This window comes from Scyliorhinus torazame, chromosome 16 (assembly GCF_047496885.1).
Source record: "Scyliorhinus torazame isolate Kashiwa2021f chromosome 16, sScyTor2.1, whole genome shotgun sequence".
Lineage (NCBI taxonomy): Eukaryota > Metazoa > Chordata > Chondrichthyes > Carcharhiniformes > Scyliorhinidae > Scyliorhinus > Scyliorhinus torazame.
This window is the reverse complement of record NC_092722.1, coordinates 171259781-171279320: the sequence shown is the minus strand read 5'-3', so window position 1 is coordinate 171279320 and position 19540 is coordinate 171259781. Positions and strand designations below refer to the sequence as shown.

Genomic DNA, 19540 nt, shown 5'->3' with positions numbered 1-19540 from the left:
CCCAAGTGAATCCAGCCCTAACCTTAACCTCTGCAATGCACGCGCAACCGATGGCGTGCATTCATATACCTGCCTAACACTGTTGCCTTTTACCCCTGCCACCACCCCCCCCCCCCACAGGAGAAGCGCGCACACAACAATAGGGAGCATGTGAGGACTGGAGGAGGGCCAGCTGATGAGAGGCCACTGACCGTACACGAGGAAAGGGCCCTGGAACTGGCTGGCGGACCTGAGGACCGGGAGGTTGCTGATGCAGAGGTCGGGGCCCCACGAGCAAGTGAGCCACCAACAGCCCGTCCCCATATCCCCCCTCCCCTATATCCCCCTCCCCCGTATCACCTGATCACTACCTGATGTCTAACCATGCATGCTTCATTGTGTATCGCAGGACCAAACGTCCAGGCACCCATCCCCGCAGATGCACACCGCCCGCAGGATGCCCCTCGGAGACCACAGGAGACGGAGAGACCCGCACCCTCCAGCATGCGACGCCTGCAGGATGCCCCTCGCACACCACGGGAGACGGAGAGACCTGGAGCAACAGGGAGACGACACCCCCGTCACGTGCGGGAGCGACCACCCAGCGATGAGGGGGGCAGCCACAGGCCCCCGTCACATCCGAGCCAGGACACCACTACCCAGGACACCACTATACAGGACACCCCTACCCGGGACACCACTACCCAGGACACCCCTACCCGGGACACCACTACCCAGGACACCCCTACCCGGGACAGCACTACCCGGGACAGCACTACCCGGGACAGCACTACCCAGGACACCCCTACCCGGGAAGACGAAATACCGGACAGTGACTCAGAGTGGATGGGTGGAGACGAACCCCCACCCCAAAGTGCCATGGACTCAGAGTGGGACGAAGAGCACGACACAACGCCACTGCTGTCACCAACACCCTCCACCATCGCAGAAACACTCACCACGGTTGGGCACTTTAGTGATGAGGCGTCTGGTACACTCACTGGTGCGCACAACACAGCCGTCCCGGTACAGCAGGTGGAGGTAGGAGCAGCAGAGGGACCGGGCTGTCGGAGGGCAGCCCAGGCCAAGCGAACATCTGCCGCCCAGATGGATCCCGGGTTCCTGCAGTTACCACACCCACACATAGATCTGATGCAACCACCGACACGGAGACGAGCGAATAGGGTGACGGGTGGCTTGCGGCGGCTGCGGTCGCAGGTGGAGGAGTCCACCCGCGTCCAGGAGCTGGGAGTGGTCCCGGTCATGCGTGCCACCCAGGCTGACACCGCACGGGTGGCGTCCGCGGTGGAGGCAATGGGTGCGACGGTGTCAGACATGGGGAACGGTTTGCGAGGCCTGGGGCCTTCCGTGCAGGCGGCGTCTGTGGCCCAGGAAATGGCTGCCCACTCACAGGAGGCCATGAGCCAGTGCCAGCGCCAGATGGCAGAGGCGCTCAACGCCATAGCCCAGTCTCAGCAGGCCATGGCCCAGTCTCAGCAGGCCATAGCCCAGTCTCTGCAGGCCATGGCCCAGTCTCTGCAGGCCATGGCCCAGTCTCAGCAGGCCATCGCTGAGGGCATCGGCGCCAGTGGCCATGTGCGAGCCGGCGTCGCACTGTCACAGACAGGGTTCGACAACCCCCTGGGCTCCATGGCTGCAAACCTGCAGACCCCTGTCGATACCAGCACGGGCCTCCAGGACTGGCAGCGCCAGATGTCGGGGGCGCGTCGGATGGCCAGTCCGTTCGCATCCCCCACCCATGTAGAGGCCTGGTGTCCATCGGGCACCCCGAGGGAGGAGGAGGTGGTGTGGTCCGTCCCGGCTCCCTCTGTAGGGGAGGTCCCGGTACACCGCGACACCTCGGACTCCCCCCTTCCGTCCCAGGTGCATCGGGTGGGCAACGGGCAGGACAGGCTGGCAGCTCGCCATCCCAGTCGCCCGGGCCGCAGCCTGGCCCATCTAGGCCAGGACGCCCCAGGAAACGGCCGCCAAAGGGATCCAGTGTCAGAGGGCAGGAATCACAGGAGTCCACCTCCAGTTCTGCTGTACCATCTGGGGAACCACGTAGACGTAGTCAAAGGGCCCGTAAGGCCAAACAATTAGACACTGAGTAAGTTGGCACGGGTGCAGGGCACAGATGAGTTTTAGGGGCTAGGGCACGTGCATGAACTCCTTTGGTTATTAAAGTCAATGTTACACCTACCGAAGCTGCCTTTGTGCTCTGTCCAAAGTGTGCGGGCGTGTCATGTACGTTGAGCGCAAGTGTGTGTGTGACGGGTGGTCTTACCTCAGCCCCAGGTGAGTCTGCCCCCTTCCCCCTGGGCCGCCATCAACATCCCCCGGGCAGAGGACGGGACCGTGCGCTGCAGTGTCACAGCCGCATGCAGGGATGGTCCGGGTGGATGGTGGTACTGTGGCCATGGGTCAGACATAGTCCAACGATGTAGAGCCAGGAGCTCATCGGAGGCGGGTTGTCATCATCCTCCATGGCCTGCGATAGACACGCGTCCACCCGCAACTGGGTGAGCCCGGCCCGTTGTGTCGCCGGTGGATCGGCAATTGGGGGGGGGGTGGTGTGCATGCGGGTGGGGTGTGTGGGGTTGGGGAGGGGGGTGAGGGTGCTGGGTGGGTGGATGGGTGGGGGGTGTGGGTGGTCGGCTGTTGTCATGGTGTGCGGTCTGTGGCCATACTACCCGATTCCCACGCCCATCTAGTCAGTGAAGCGGGCGTCTATCAGTCTGTCCCGTGCCCGCTGGGCCAGCCGGTAACGGTGGACAGCCACCCGCCTGTGTCTACCCCGTCTGCCCTGACCATTGCCCCCATCCCCCTCATCTGGGGAGGACTGGGCCTCTTCCTGCTGCTCCTCCACTCTGCCCTCCTCTGCCTGCGGCACATCGCCCCTCTGCTAGGCTATGTTGTGCAGGACGCAGCACACCACAATGATGCGGCCGACCCTATCTGGCCGATACTGGTGGGCGCCCCCAGAGAGGTCCAGGCACCTGAAACGCATCTTCAGCACGCCAAAGCACCTCTCGATCACACCCCTTGTCGCTACATGGGCATCATTGTAGCGGTTCTCCGCCTCATTGCGTGGCCTCCGTATAGGCGTCATCAGCCACGATCGCAATGGGTAGCCCCTGTCGCCCAGCAACCAGCCCCTCAGCCGGGGATGGCGTCCCTCGTACATGCCGGGGATGGATGACCGCGACAACACGAATGAGTCGTGTACACTGCCTGGGTGACGGGCACAGACGTGCAGGATCATCATGCGGTGGTCGCAGACCACCTGTACGTTCATTGAATAGGTCCCCTTCCTATTAGTGAACACGGCCCTGTTCTCTGCAGGTGGCCGCATGGCGACGTGCATCCCATCGATCGCGCCCTGGACCATGGGGAACCCGGCAACGGCAGAGAAGCCCACGGCCCGGGCATCTTGGCTGGCCCGGTCCACGGGTAAGCGGATGTAGCGGTGCGCCATGGCATAAAGGGCATCTGTCACTGCCCGGATGCACCGATGCACCGATGTCTGCGATATGCCGGACAGGTCCCCACTCGGTGCCTGGAATGACCCCGTTGCATAAAAGTTCAGGGCCACCGTAACCTTGACGGACACAGGGAGAGGGTGTCCCCCGCCAGTGCCACGCGGTGACAGGTGTGCCAGCAGGTCGCAGATGTGTGCCACGGTTTCCCGGCTCATCCGGAGTCTCCTCCTGCATTCCCGGTCCGTGAGGTCCTAGTATGACTGCCGGGGCCGGTACACACGGGGCGCCCTCGGGTGCCTCCGTTGCCGTGGGGCCGCGACGTCCTCCTCCCCCTCCTCGTCCTGTCGGTCAGGTGTCCCTCCAGCCTGGGCGGCTGCCGCCTGCCCCTCTGCGGCAGCCTGCGCCGCCTCTCTGGCACGCTCCTCCTCCTCCTCCTCCTCCTCATCCAGGGCAACATAGACATGAGCGGCTGCCACCACGGCGGCCAACATCGCTGGATGGTCTGAAAACATGACGGCCTGGTGGGGGGGAGGGGAACGACGACATGTCATCATTGCCCATATCCCGTCCTCCCCCCAGCCAGGTGGCATGGACCGCATGGGTCCAACTGTTGGAGGCTGGCACCTGGCCAGGTGGACCAACTCATTTGCCCTCCCATCACCCACCCCGGCACGGACCCCCTCCTCAACCCCCAACCTCCACCCCGGCACGGACCCCCTCCCCAACCTCCACCCCGGCACGGACCCCCTCCCCAACCTCCACCCCAGCACGGACCCTCCCCAACCCCCAACCTCCACCCCAGCACGGACCCCCCCCCCCAACCTCCACCCTGGCACGGACCCCCTCCCCAACCTCCACCCCAGCACGGACCCCCCCCAACCTCCACCCCAGCACGGACCCCCCCCAACCTCTACTCCGGCACGGACCCCCTCCCCAACCTCCACCCCAGCACGGACCCCCCCCCCCAACCTCCACCCTGGCACGGACCCCCTCCCCAACCTCCACCCCAGCACGGACCCCCCCCAACCCCCACCCCAGTACGGACCCCCCCCAACCTCCACCCCGGCACGGACCCCCTCCCCAACCTCCACCCCAGCACGGACCCCCCCCCCAACCTCCACCCCGGCACAGACCCCCTCCCCAACTCCCAACCTCCACCCCAGCACGGACCCCCCCCCAACCTCCACCCCGGCACGGACCCCCTCCCCAACCTCCACCCCAGCACGGACCCCCCCCAACCCCCAACCTCCACCCCAGCACGGACCCCCCCTCCCAACCTCCACCCCGGCACGGACCCCCCCCCCAACCTCCACCCCGGCACGGACCCCCCCAACCCCCAACCTCCACCCCGGCACGGACCCCCTCCCGGCACTCCCCCGGAGCCCAGCCTACTCTAACCACCCCCCCCCCCCGCCGCACACACACACACACAAGCCGAGACACACCTCTCCTCACGCAATCAGTCTGCGGCCACGCCATTTCCTGCCCAGAGCCAACCCCCCAGGCCGTCACTCACCTCCTCGCTTGTCGGCGTGAGCCTGGAGCACCGGGTCACGCCGATGAAAAGGAGGTTTGATTCACGTCGACGTGAACGGTCATCACGTCGACGGGACTTCGGCCCATCCGGAAGGGAGAATATCGGCAGGCCGAAAATCGGCTGCCTTGCGCAGACCCGTGACATTCTCCGCGGCAGCGGCGCCATTAACGCCCCGCCGACTTTTCTCCCTTCGGAGACTTCGGCGGGGCGGGGGCGGGATTCACGGCGGCCAACGGCCATTCTCCGACCCGGCGGGGGGTCGGAGAATGACGCCCCAGGTTTTTTAATGCTCTCAGTATGTACACTGTCTATGTAAACCAACAAGTCAACTGGGGTTAGACACGCAACACTCTGAAACCAAGTGGTAGACGCCACCCAATAGAACTGTGAATTTCTCTTCAAATCCCGCCCCCCCCCCCCCCAGATGATTATCACATTGTGAGTCAACTGGTTTCACTGCAATGCTGATTTCCACCAGAGTGTTTCCAAACTCCATTCCGGGAAAATACACTTTCGAATCTTCCCACAAACAGCACTTTCTCTCGGATGCTTTCACCAAGGATTCACTTCCAGGATTTCAATCTCTCCTTTCAGCATTCCTGTGCTTCGGATTGCTATATGCATTCAAGTGTCCCCACAATCAGTCAGGTGCCCAGCCATGCCAGTATAGCACAACTGCTCCACAGGCTATATTGATACCAACGTCAGGATTACTTCAGATATCTGGCTTCTTGCTAGCCACCTTCACCATGTCTGCATCTTTCAGCTTTGCCTGTAACTGGGAATCTCTCTCTGCACCTTCCTTTAACTTCAGTGAACAGTACCTTGTGCTGATTCCAGTTATCTGTCCCTTTGACTTCAGTCTTCCTGGGATATCTCTTTCATTCTCTGCTTTCTAAAACTATCTGTTCTTTAGCTTCTGGGACTTGAGTTTTATCATGTCCCCCATTGCCCTGCCTCTGCTGGCAATTTCTGCGAGAACTGCTTCTCAGTTGCAGAACTGAATCACAAGTTCTTCTGATTTTCAATGTGGATCCCTGATTGCTAAGCAACAGCCTAGTCTTTAACCCTGTTCATTTTCATGTTGTAATTACAATGCAGGCACAGTTTGAAATGAAACCAAAACCCACAGATATGCAGGCACCTTTGTTTAACATGGAGCTAACTAAAGTTTCAACCGTTCCCTACATAGAAACACAAAAATAAACTTACTCAAAGCTATACCACACATATAGATTATTTAAAACGGCTCTTGTTTCCTGACCTCTGTCTCTGACAAAAGAGACTCCAGAGCAGGAGATTCAGAATCTGCAGGGAGGCCGCAATTGCAAACATTATAAAGAGGCTGCTTTCCTTCAGTAAACGGTGCTAACTTGATGCTACTGTCCTGTAATATTTGGAATTCCAGGTTGTGATGACTGCGAATGCACCATGCTGCACATTGCCCCTATGAAGATGGCATCCATGCTAACAGCAGTACATGCACGGCATTGGCAGCAACCGCAGCCCAAATAATAATGCGTGCAATGTGCTTGTTTTTCTTTTTATGAAGAAATGCCTTTGTGCATGGTTGCCTATTGTGTACGGTCAGTGGAGCAATTGTAGTTAATCATCTTGTTATTGACACAGGGACAGGGGTAAGCTACTATCAGCTCTTGATTATTATTCAGTGACCCTTGTTGTAAAGTGCGGATGCTGATGTGCAGACATTGGTTGAAAATGGGACTAGATGCACAGAGATGCTCCCCTCCCAATTCTTAAATAACCTACCAACAATCTGTCCAGGTTCAATCATAAAGATTGGAATAGAGAGGGCTGCTAGTTTCCAGTACAGGTAAGATCTTTCCCCAAGATAAGTTAGCATTCATCTGGTGACAATTGGAGTAAAAAAGATGGAAAAATAAAGCAGCTTGTACTTCAGGGTGTCCCAAAGCACTTTATAAAAGTAGTGTATTTCCTGATATTTTTGGTGATAAATAGTTAAAATAATGAATGCATTTTAAGATGACTAACTTGAAGATAGTATCAACCATACTATCACAGTTACATTTCTTCATCATCATCTTTATATATGCATGCTACACTTTGCTCGTGTTATTTCTGTTTCTTGCAACCAGGGAGATTCCAGAGTACCTGCACATATTTAGCTTGCGGTCAGCTAAAAGATCTGGACCAAATAAAACCTCTCGGAAGGCACGTCCCATAACATTTAAAGGGTTTGTTTTTCATCCTTTGAAAAAAATGAGGTCATATGTGAAACAAGAAAGTCATAACAATGACCAGGAGTTTTCAGATGGTGGAATTTCCAATAAAATTCTACCTAATATATTTAGAAATTATGTTTGCAGAGGCGAGAGTGCAGTGGTCCAAATTATTAAGGACACAAGGAATAAAGTAAAAACAAATTAATTTGTCATCTCAGATTTTTCTGCTAGAATTTTACATCAACTTTATTTTTTTTCCTTAAATGTGGACTAAAGTATGAGCCCAGAAAGTAATGTTTGAAGTATTAGGATACTAACTTTTATTAATTTTATACATTATTCCTCAGTCCGCTAATAAAACAGAGGTACTGATCTATTTAAAATAAATGATAAAATTGGATTGAAATAGCGGCAAAGGAATTTTGTATAAACTTTAAGTGTTTGTATATTAGTATTTGGAAAGCCTTATTATGAATATCAGTTTTCACATTCCATCCCTTCCATCATACTTACCACCAATTCAAAATTTTTCTCTGATGGTGAAGCATCTTGAATTAAAATCAAAATTCTATGCAAAGCCAGGTTTCTTTCTTCCATTAATTAAATGCTCTTAAATTCTGAACAAACCCTTCTTAAGTAACTGAATTGTTGCAAGTTGACATCATTTCTGATTCTTTCTATATTATGCTCAGTTATTTTCTCTCTATCAACAACTAGCTAAAGAATGCACACGACGTAATCGGCAGAGTCGCACCTTTTTGGTGGAAAATGTCATAGGCGAAATCTGGTCAGAATTGGAGCAAGGTAGTGTCTTCTTTCCTGGTGTTCTTGGCTCTTGCTGATTTTCATGTTGCTGGCAATGGTTCCATTTCCTGTTAACACTGTCTATTTTGTTTGTGTGTGACGTTGGCATACATATCGGAGAGGAAAAGGCGATCAAAGGGCTGCTAACACTTCACTGCAATCTGTGCCATGGCTGTGCTACCTTTGCACCTTACCTCAGTGCATCTCTGTTGTTTATCTTTAACAATAATAGCTTTATAAAGGACACGTTCACATTTCCAGCAATAACCTTGCATAAATGAGTTTCAAATGTTCACCATACAACATACTCTTAATAATATCTGTACTATACATCCATATACGTTTTGCACAGATTTTTCCATTAGCTTCACAGTTTTTTAGATAGCTAAGGAATTTTCTGTAACTGCACTTTATAACGTATTAGAGCCTCTGCAAAAGTATGTACGGAAGGAAATGCAAAAACACAATTTTGATTATTCAATACAGTATGACAATATGCTTATTTTAATTACTTCACACATCTAACATATTTTGAATTGTAATGCTATGAAATTTAAATTTGTCTGTATATGTGTATGTGTGTTAATACGTTTACTAGTTTAGGAAGTTTGCAAATAAACTTAATTTAAGCAGGAATTTGTCATGACATCATTCACAAATGCATAAAGGTGGCTCAGAGGTATGAGGATATGTACTCAGATGATTTTCGGTGATTTTTTGAGGCATATGACTATTTAATTTATGAAAGATTTTGGAGCATAATGATGAGTGTTTGTGGTCTTTCTGAGCAATGATTGTTAAAAAATCTTTATTACAATTAACTGTTCAACATTGAACTTCAGTTTGGACTGAACATAAGCATCATTAGGTGACTATTTTTGAAAGCTGTGCTTAGCAATGTTAGTACAATCCATATGGATAATATGATTTGCAGTTTCAGGGACGTTCTTTATGAATGCATTTAGAAGTGCACTTTTTTTCATTAGGTGACCGTTATATTGTGGTTGACTGCGGAGGCGGTACTGTAGATCTCACTGTTCATGAAGTTAAACTACCTGAAGGACACCTGAAAGAACTCTATAAAGCTTCAGGTAAAAGTAGGCTTTTTGTATTAAATGCCAATATGTAATATGCCACATATTGTATTGAAATGTTAATAGCTGACAAACTTTGACTAACCACAACACAGGTAAAATAACAGAAGTACTTTTGATCCTTTTATCTTCTGATAGCTTAATGGATGAATAAAGCAGCTCATGTGCGGCTGACATCAACAGGTCTAAAAGATATTAGATTGGGTCCTTGAAGTTAAATTCCCATGAGAATTCTCCCAATTTGATGTCATAGCATTGGTGGAGGTTCTGCAGAAAACTATGGGCTGGATTCTCCTCACCCCGACGCCAAAATCACGTCCAGCACCGGGGTGGAGATATAGCACTCAAAGGCTATGGGGAAAAAGCAGGATTAGGCTATAGAGTTGGATGATCAGCCATGATCATGATAAATGGCGGAGCAGGCTCGAAGGGCTGAAAGGCCTCCTCCTGCTCCTATGTATCTATGTATTTCCGTGGATGGAATCGGGACCGGTGGCGGTTCCGATTCTCCAGGCCCCGAAAAGCGTAACCGGAGTGTACGCTGCGCTACATATCCCCTAACTGCGGCCATCGCTGGAGACCTGCTCCGTCCCCGACCGGCTGAAGTCCTGACAGCGTGGATCTAACATGGTCCCAGCCGTTCGAGATACTCACGTAGTGTCTGCGGATTCAGTCTGTGGCCGCCATGGTAGGGGGGCCTATCGGAGGGCAGGGGGGCAATTTTTGGGCGGGTGGTCCGGGTCGGGCGCATGGCCATTCGGGTACACTATTTGGGAGGTCCAGCTCCCCGGCCGCTGGAGGCCGCCGCCATGCGCGTGCGCGGCCTCTGACCCGGAGGTGCGGGGGCCCGTATCTGCAACTAAAGCTGCTAGTTTCACACCGGGCCCCTGCTAGCCCCCTGCAGGGCTATGAATATGGGGCCTTTTCACGGCCGTTTTTCTGGCCAGATAGGCCACAGTTTTTACGACGGCATGGGGACATAGTCCCCAAAATAGAGAATCCAGCCCTATGTGTGGGATTTTCCAGCCCCTTGCACCGTCTGGAATGCCTGGTCCTGTCAAAAGTCATGGCTGGTCACTGATTCTCCTGTGGCGGGCCCCATCATTAAGGAAAATCCTGGCCATATGTTACTCCGGGGCTTCTGTGGATATTTTGCCACAGTTATGGCAGCCAATCACAAGATGCCTTGTAGAAATTACCTCCATTGTTTTTATTAGGTTTTCTGACCTTATACTAAATGGTGTGGAGAAGGCTATTTTTGACAACAATGTATCTGGACTAGATAGGAGAACATTTCACTGGGGGGTTTTCTCTGAACTGTTCTCAATAGTGTCACCCTATTAGGAAATGATCTATGTGAATTAGAGAAGAGTGTCAGGTTTAACGGTAAGGAACACATGGAAAAAAAACTTTTTTAGACTCTCGCCAGGTTCACACCTGAAGGGTGTCCTGCTGAATAATGTACTGGATGCCTGCTGACACTCAGGATGAATCAGCACCTTCAGGAAAGGACAAAGAATTTTGGGGATGAAATTGGAAAATAAAGTTCTCATTCATAAAAATTCAAAAATAAATTGCATTCAGCTGTCAAATATTTTGTTCATTCAAAGGCAGTTGTGAGAGGCAATTTTCATCCCTTCTGTCAGGCCTATATAAGGGACTAGCGCAGTTGGACATTTGCTGGCATTGCTTTTACTGCACCATTCTTGCCAGGATCCAAACAACCAACATTTAAATGTGCTTCACAATATGTATTCATGTAGAATCAGATGCAACTTTGGAATTCCACTGGGCAGAAATACATGTTGCGCAAGCCCTGTCCAATGACACCGCCCATAGACTATCTTAGCCAGAGGTCTTTACAGGACCTATTGGTAACCAGTCCAAAAATGGATAAGAGTATGTTTATTAAAAAGTTATTTTTGATGAGTTAGTAGAAACTTTTAAAAATTGGCCCAGCTGCTTCTATTCACTGCATCACCACCCTATTCTGGACCCCCCTCCACCCTGCCCTGCCTTCCTGGTTTTAATGGAACTCAGGCAGATTAGTGTCATAGAGAAAACACTTCTGATTGGCGAGCTATCTGCTGAATATGCAGTCAGTCCAGGATGTCTATTTTGGGGATAAAATTGGAAAATAAAGTTCTCTCATTCAGAAGTGTTAAGGGACAGATGATACGGGTTGCTATATTTGTTGGCAACACAAAGATAGGCAGAAAAGTAAGTTGTAAAGAGGACGTAAGGAGACTACAACATGACAAAGAGAGGTTGAGGGAGTGGGCAAACATCTGGCAAATGGAGTGTAATGTGGGCAATATGAAATTGTCCATTTTGGCAAGAAGAATAAAAAGAAAGCATATTATCTAAATGGCAAGATTGCAGAGCTCTGAGATTCAGAAGGATCTGGTGTGTGGCTGCATGAATCCCAAAAGGCTAGTACAGAAAGTAATTAGGAAAGTTAATAGAATGCTCATTGAATGTTCATTGTGAGGGGAATTTATTACAAAAGTAAGGAGGTTATGCTTCAGTTGTACTGGACATTGGTGAGACCATATCTGGAATACTATGTACAGTATATAAGGAATTTCCTTATTTAAGGAAATATGCACTGCTGCCTCATGGTGCCGAGGACCCGGGCCACTGTCCAAGTGGAGTTTGCACATTCTCCCCATGACTGCGTGGGTCTCACCCCCACAGCCCAAAGATGTGCAGGGTAGGTGAATTGGCCACGCTAAATTGTCCCTTAATTGGAAATTGTTTTAAAAAAGAGATGAGAAGTTTTTTTTGAAATTGTGAGACTATGAAACTCTTCCTCAAAAAGCAATGGAAGCAGGGTCATTGAATATTTTTAAGGTAGAGCTAGATAGATTCTTGAATAACAAGGGAGTGCAAGGATATCGAGAGAAGACAGTTACAATCAGAGCAGTCATGATCTTATTGAATGGCAGAGCGGACTTGAGGGGCTGGGTGGCCTATTCCTGCTCCTAGTTCATGGGTTGGATTCTCTACCACCCGATGCCGAAATCGCGTTTGGCGATGGGGCAGAGAATCCGTTTTGACACCGAAATCGGGAGGGGCGTCGGTTTTCTGATTCTCTGCCCCTTTGAAAAACGGCGTGTTCTAGGAGTATGCCGCGCCACTTATCAGGCCTTCCCCGCGATGCTCCATCCCCGACCGGCCGAGTTCCCAACGGCGTGGGTTGCGTGTGCTCACACCGTTCAGGAACCTTGCATGGTGGCTTCGGTCTCAGTCCAGCGTCGCCACAGTCGGGGGGAGGGCCGATTCGTGGGCAGGGGGGGCTTCATTCAGGGCTGGGGGCACTATGGGCGGGCGGTTCGGTGTGCGCGAGTGGCTGAAGGGGGGCACTACTTTTGCGATCCGGGTCCGCGGGCTGAGTCCGCCATGAAACATGGCGCAGCCGCTGCTGTGCACATGCGCAGCCACGGAACCAGAAATGCTGAGGGCCATATCAGCTGCTAAAGCTGCGAGCTCTATGCTGCCTCCCTGCTAGCCCCAGCAAAAAGGGGAATCGGTGGCCGTTTTGCGCCAGTTTTCCTGGCGTAAAAGACCACCATTTTCACGCTGGCGTGGGGACCTAGTCTCCCAAATGGAGAATTCAGCCCCATATATTCATGTTAATGCTTCCCAACAATGAAAATTAACCAGGGGCGGGATTCTCTGACCACCCCCCGACGGGTCAGAGAATCGACCCTCATATTTCTAGAAAATAGTAACAATAGAGTTATCTATTATCAAAAACCTTAAAATGACTGAAGGGGTGGGTGGTTATCATACAGGTGCTTAGCACATTTATATCACACACTGGAAAGATATAAAAGCGACAGATAAAAAATAAATAAAACTACATTACATTACATTAAACGCTTGCGCAATATCATTAGGTCATATTAAGCATTTTTGAACCCCTCCAACCCAGGTTTTCATTCTTGCCAAACGGCATTTTTCAAAGTCAGAAATGACCTCCTATGTCACTATGACCACGTTAACTGTACCTACTCACCCTTCATGGTTTCTCTATAATCTTTAAAATCCATAGAATCCCTACAGTGCAGAAGGAGGCCATTCAGTCTATCAGGTCCGCACCAACCCTCTGAAAGTGCACCCTCCCACCCAGGCCCTCTCCCCTGCCGTGTCCTCGCAATCCTGTAATCACTCCTAACCTGCACACTAAGGGGCAATTTAGCATGGCCAATCCACCTAACTTGTACATCTTTGGACTGTGGGAGGAAACCGGAGCACCCGGAGGAATCCCACACAGACACGGGGAGAACATGCAAACTCCACACAGACACCCAAGGTGAGAATTGAACCCAGGCTCCTAGTGCTGTGAAGCAGCAGTGCTAACCACTGTGCGACTATGCTGCCCAAGATTTGACACGGTTCACCACATCATCACTCAGCATTGCCTCTCCTCCTCAAAGCCTGTCCTCAAAGGCACAAATCATGAGTGTGACGAAAAACCCTCCACTTGTCAGGATGAGGACAGTTCCAACAACACTCTAGGGCTCAATATCATCTCGGATAAAGCAGCCTGATTGATCAGCACTTCATCCACTACTTTAAACAATCACTCCTTCTATCACTGGTGCACTGTGGCAGCTGATGTATCATCAACAAAGTGCCCTACAGCAACTCACCCAGTCTCCTTTGAAGCTTCTTCCAAACCCACAACCTGTATGAAGGACTAGTGCCGAACATTCAAGGGAACATTGGCTCCTCCAAGTCACAGATCATCCTGACATGAATTTATATCGCCAGTAAGTACTTCACTATCACTGGGTCAAAATCCTGGAACTCCCTTTTTAACAACACAGTGGGTATGCTGCACCAGATTGACTGCAGCATTTCAAGATGATGGCTCCCTAACACCTTTTCGAGGACACTTAGGGATGGGTAATAAATGGTGGGCTCGCCCTTGACATTCTTATCTCCGTAACAAATAAATCATCAACTGTCCTGTTTACTCAGCATCCTTATTCTTGCTGATCTATAATGACGCCCAGTTCAGCAAAGTCTTGATTTTAAAATTCTCACTCTTTATTTTCAAATTCCTCCATGACTTTGCTCCTGCACCATTTTGGCTAAGGTGGAGCCCTTTCGTCTCCATGGAAATTCTTGGTTCATATGTTTGATCACTTGTCCCAATATCTCCTCATGTGACGGTGTCCAATTTTGTTTGGTAATGTCGCAATGAATCACTTTGGGACATTTTACTATGTTAAAGGAGTGGAAATAATGCAAGCTGTTATTGTTTTAACTAATTTCCATCTTTTTAAATTCCAGGTGGTCCCTATGGCTCTATAGGAGTGGACTTTGAATTTGAAAAACTCCTCTGTAAAATATTTGGGGAGGATTTCATTGAACAGTTTAAAATCAAACGCCCGGCAGCTTGGGTAGATTTGATGATAGCATTTGAGTCGCGTAAAAGGGCTGCTGCTCCTGGGAGAATCAATCCACTCAATATCAATTTGCCTTTCTCATTCATCGATTACTATAAAAAGTTCAGAGGCCACAGTGTGGAGCACGCCCTCAGAAAAAGCAGGTGCGTAGTCTGAGCACAAGTACTTTCTGCTTTAATTTGTATAGCACAGGTTTGTTGGTTAATACGAGCGTCCCAGCTACCTGAGTCGTCCCTATTAGGAATATTGGAGAGTGATGCAAGATGACAAATGCAAATTAATGGATACGTGAGGGTTCTCCGAAAGCTAATGATGCCATGATTCCTGAGCTCTGAGATTAGTTTGCTGCTCTCAGCTGGTTTTCCTGAAAGCTTCCCGTGAAAGAACTATCTGGGTCCAAGCACCATTCTTGGAGCAGGGCACCTCAGGCAGGTGTTGGACCCCTTATTTGCATATACAATGTTTACCACCTCTTTCAGGCATGGGTAAATGATGCCTCTTCTTCGACCTCACACGATGAGAGACAATTGAGGTACTGGGACTATCCTCATTGGGGCAGAGAAAATGAAGCGGAGATTGTGTTTATAATTCATACTTAGAATGTGAGCATCGCTGGCAACGTCGGCATTTATTGCTCTGTGGACACTGAGTGATTTCAGAGGGCAGCTAAGAGTCAACCATATTGCTCCGTATCCAAAGTCCCATAGAGGACAGATCGTATAACCAGGGGCTGGTTTAGCACACAGGGGCTGGTTTAGCACACAGGAGCTGGTTTAGCACACAGCGGCTGGTTTAGCACACAGGGGCTGGTTTAGCACACAGGGGCTGGTTTAGCACACAGGGGCTGGTTTAGCACACGGGCTGGTTTAGCACACAGGAGCTGGTTTAGCACACAGGGGCTGGTTTAGCACACAGGAGCTGGTTTAGCACACAGGGGCTGGTTTAACACACAGGGGCTGGTTTAGCACACAGGGGCTGGTTTAGCACACAGGGGCTGGTTTAGCACACGGGCTGGTTTAGCACACAGGGGCTGGTTTAGCACACAGGGGCTGGTTTAGCACACAGGAGCTGGTTTAGCACACGGGCTGGTTTAGCACACAGGGGCTGGTTTAGCACACAGGAGCTGGTTTAGCACACAGGGGCTGGTTTAGCACACAGGGGCTGGTTTGGCACACAGGGGCTGGTTTAGCACACAGGGGCTGGCTTAGTACACGGGCTGGTTTAGCACACAGGGGCTGGTTTAGCACACAGGGGCTGGTTTAGCACACAGGAGCTGGTTTAGCACACAGGGGCTGGTTTAGCACACAGGGGCTGGTTTAGCACACAGGGGCTGGTTTAGCACACAGGGGCTGGTTTAGCACACAGGGGCTGGTTTAGCACACAGGAGCTGGTTTAGCACACAGGGGCTGGTTTAGCACACAGGGGCTGGTTTAGCACACAGGGGCTGGTTTAGCACACAGGGGCTGGTTTAGCACACAGGGGCTGGTTTAACACACAGGGGCTGGTTTAGCACACGGGCTGGTTTAGCACACAGGGGCTGGTTTAGCACACAGCGGCTGGTTTAGCACACAGGGGCTGGTTTAGCACACAGGGGCTGGTTTAGCACACAGGGGCTGGTTTAGCACACAGGAGCTGGTTTAGCACACAGGGGCTGGTTTAGCACACAGGGGCTGGTTTAGCACACAGGGGCTGGTTTAGCACACAGGGGCTGGTTTAGCACACAGGAGCTGGTTTAGCACACAGGGGCTGGTTTAGCACACAGGAGCTGGTTTAGCACACAGGGGCTGGTTTAGCACACAGGAGCTGGTTTAGCACACAGGGGCTGGTTTAACACACAGGGGCTGGTTTAGCACACAGGGGCTGGTTTAGCACACAGGGGCTGGTTTAGCACACGGGCTGGTTTAGCACACAGGGGCTGGTTTAACACACAGGGGCTGGTTTAGCACACAGGAGCTGGTTTAGCACACGGGCTGGTTTAGCACACAGGGGCTGGTTTAGCACACAGGGGCTGGTTTAGCACACAGGAGCTGGTTTAGCACACAGGGGCTGGTTTAGCACACAGGGGCTGGTTTAGCACACAGGGGCTGGTTTAGCACACAGGGGCTGGCTTAGCACACGGGCTGGTTTAGCACACAGGGGCTGGTTTAGCACACAGGGGCTGGTTTAGCACACAGGAGCTGGTTTAGCACACAGGGGCTGGTTTAGCACACAGGGGCTGGTTTAGCACACAGGGGCTGGTTTAGCACACAGGGGCTGGTTTAGCACACAGGGGCTGGTTTAGCACACAGGAGCTGGTTTAGCACACAGGGGCTGGTTTAGCACACAGGGGCTGGTTTAGCACACAGGGGCTGGTTTAGCACACAGGGGCTGGTTTAACACACAGGGGCTGGTTTAGCACATGGGCTGGTTTAGCACACAGGGGCTGGTTTAGCACACAGCGGCTGGTTTAGCACACAGGGGCTGGTTTAGCACACAGGGGCTGGTTTAGCACACAGGGGCTGGTTTAGCACACAGGAGCTGGTTTAGCACACAGGGGCTGGTTTAGCACACAGGGGCTGGTCTAGCACACAGGGGCTGGTTTAGCACACAGGGGCTGGTTTAGCACACAGGGGCTGGTTTAGCACACAGGAGCTGGTTTAGCACACAGGGGCTGGTTTAGCACACAGGGGCTGGTTTAGCACACAGGGGCTGGTTTAGCACACAGGGGCTGGTTTAGCACACAGGGGCTGGTTTAGCACACAGGGGCTGGTTTAGCACACAGGGGCTGGTTTAACACACAGGGGCTGGTTTAGCACACAGGGGCTGATTTAGAACACAGGGGCTGGTTTAGCACACAGGGGCTGGTTTAACACACAGGGGCTGGTTTAGCACACAGGGGCTGGTTTAGCACACAGGGGCTGGTTTAACACACAGGGGCTGGTTTAGCACACAGGGGCTGGTTTAGCACACAGGGGCTGGTTTAGCACACGGGCTGGTTTAACACACAGGGGCTGGTTGAGCACACAGGGGCTGGTTTAGCACACAGGGGCTGGTTTAACACACAGGGGCTGGTTTAGCACACAGGGGCTGGTTTAGCACACAGGGGCTGGTTTAGCACACGGGCTGGTTTAACACACAGGGGCTGGTTGAGCACACAGGGGCTGGTTTAGCACACACGGGCTGGTTTAACACACAGGGGCTGGTTTAGCACACAGGAGCTGGTCTAGCACACAGGGGCTGGTTTAGCACACAGGGGCTGGTTTAGCACACAGGAGCTGGTTTAGCACACAGGGGCTGGTTTAGCACACGGGCTGGTTTAGCACACAGGGGCTGGTTTAGCACACGGGCTGGTTTAGCACACAGGGGCTGGTTTAGCACACAGGGGCTGGTTTAGGGGCTGGTTTAGCACACAGGGGCTGGTTTAACACACAGGGGCTGGTTTAGCACACGGGCTGGTTTAGCACACAGGGGCTGGTCTAGCACACAGGGGCTGGTTTAGCACACAGGGGCTGGTTTAGCACACAGGGGCTGGTTTAGGGGCTGGTTTAACACACAGGGGCTGGTTTAGCACACGGGCTGGTTTAGCACACAGGGGCTGGTTTAGCACACAGGGGCTGGTTTAGCACACGGGCTGGTTTAGCACACAGGGGCTGGTTTAGCACACAGGGGCTGGTTTAGCACACAGGGGCCGGTTTAGGGGCTGGTTTAGCACACAGGGGCTGGTTTAGCACACGGGCTGGTTTAGCACACAGGGGCTGGTCTAGCACACAGGAGCTGGTTTAGCACACAGGGGCTGGTTTAGCACACGGGCTGGTCTAGCACACAGGAGCTGGTTTAGCACACAGGGGCTGGTTTAGCACACAGGGGCTGGTTTAGCACACGGGCTGGTTTAGCACACAGGGGCTGGTTTAGCACACAGGGGCTGGTTTAGCACACAGGGGCTGGTTTAGCACACAGGGGCTGGTTTAGCACACGGGCTGGTTTAGCACACAGGAGCTGGTTTAGCACACAGGGGCTGGTTTAGCACACAGGGGCTGGTTTAGCACACAGGGGCTGGTTTAGCACACAGGGGCTGGTTTAACACACAGGGGCTGGTTTAGCACACGGGCTGGTTTAGCACACAGGGGCTGGTTTAGCACACAGGGGCTGGTTTAGCACACAGGGGCTGGTTTAGCACACAATGGCTGGTTTAGCACACAGGGGCTGGTTTAGGGGCTGGTTTACCACACAGGGGCTGGTTTAGCACACAGGGGCTGGTTTAGCACACAGGGGCTGGTTTAGCACACAGGGGCTGGTTTAGCACACACGGGCTGGTTTAGCACACAGGGGCTGGTTTAGCACACAGGAGCTGGTTTAGAACACGGGCTGGTTTAGCACACAGGGGCTGGTTTAGCACACAGGGGCTGGTTTAGCACACGGGCTGGTTTAGCACACAGGGGCTGGTTTAGCACACAGGGGCTGGTCTAGCACACAGGGGCTGGTCTAGCACACAGGGGCTGGTCTAGCACACAGGGGCTGGTCTAGCACACAGGGGCTGGTTTAGCACACAGGAGCTGGTTTAGCACACAGGAGCTGGTTTAGCACACAGGAGTTGTTTAGCACACAGGAGCTGGTTTAGCACACAGGGGCTGGTTTAGCACACGGGCTGGTCTAGCACACAGGAGCTGGTTTAGCACACAGGGGCTGGTTTAGCACACAGGGGCTGGTTTAGCACACGGGCTGGTTTAGCACACAGGGGCTGGTTTAGCACACAGGGGCTGGTTTAGCACACAGGGGCTGGTTTAGCACACAGGGGCTGGTTTAGCACACGGGCTGGTTTAGCACACAGGAGCTGGTTTAGCACACAGGGGCTGGTTTAGCACACAGGGGCTGGTTTAGCACACAGGGGCTGGTTTAGCACACAGGGGCTGGTTTAACACACAGGGGCTGGTTTAGCACACGGGCTGGTTTAGCACACAGGGGCTGGTTTAGCACACAGGGGCTGGTTTAGCACACAGGGGCTGGTTTAGCACACAATGGCTGGTTTAGCACACAGGGGCTG

General features: G+C 52.1%; 1 protein-coding gene across 4 annotated transcripts in view; it reads left to right on the top strand.

Annotated features, from left to right (window-relative positions):
- Positions 1–19540, top strand: part of hspa12a (heat shock protein 12A) — a 249330-nt gene that overhangs the window by 223834 nt on the left and 5956 nt on the right. For 3 of the 4 annotated variants that reach the window (XM_072479468.1, XM_072479469.1, XM_072479471.1), the window contains 3 exons: positions 7920–8006; positions 8993–9097; positions 14405–14663. In XM_072479468.1, the coding sequence (XP_072335569.1) occupies positions 7920–8006; positions 8993–9097; positions 14405–14663 (451 nt within the window). The remainder of the gene's footprint in view (positions 1–7919; positions 8007–8992; positions 9098–14404; positions 14664–19540) is intronic. The other variant, XM_072479470.1, reaches the window with a different exon arrangement.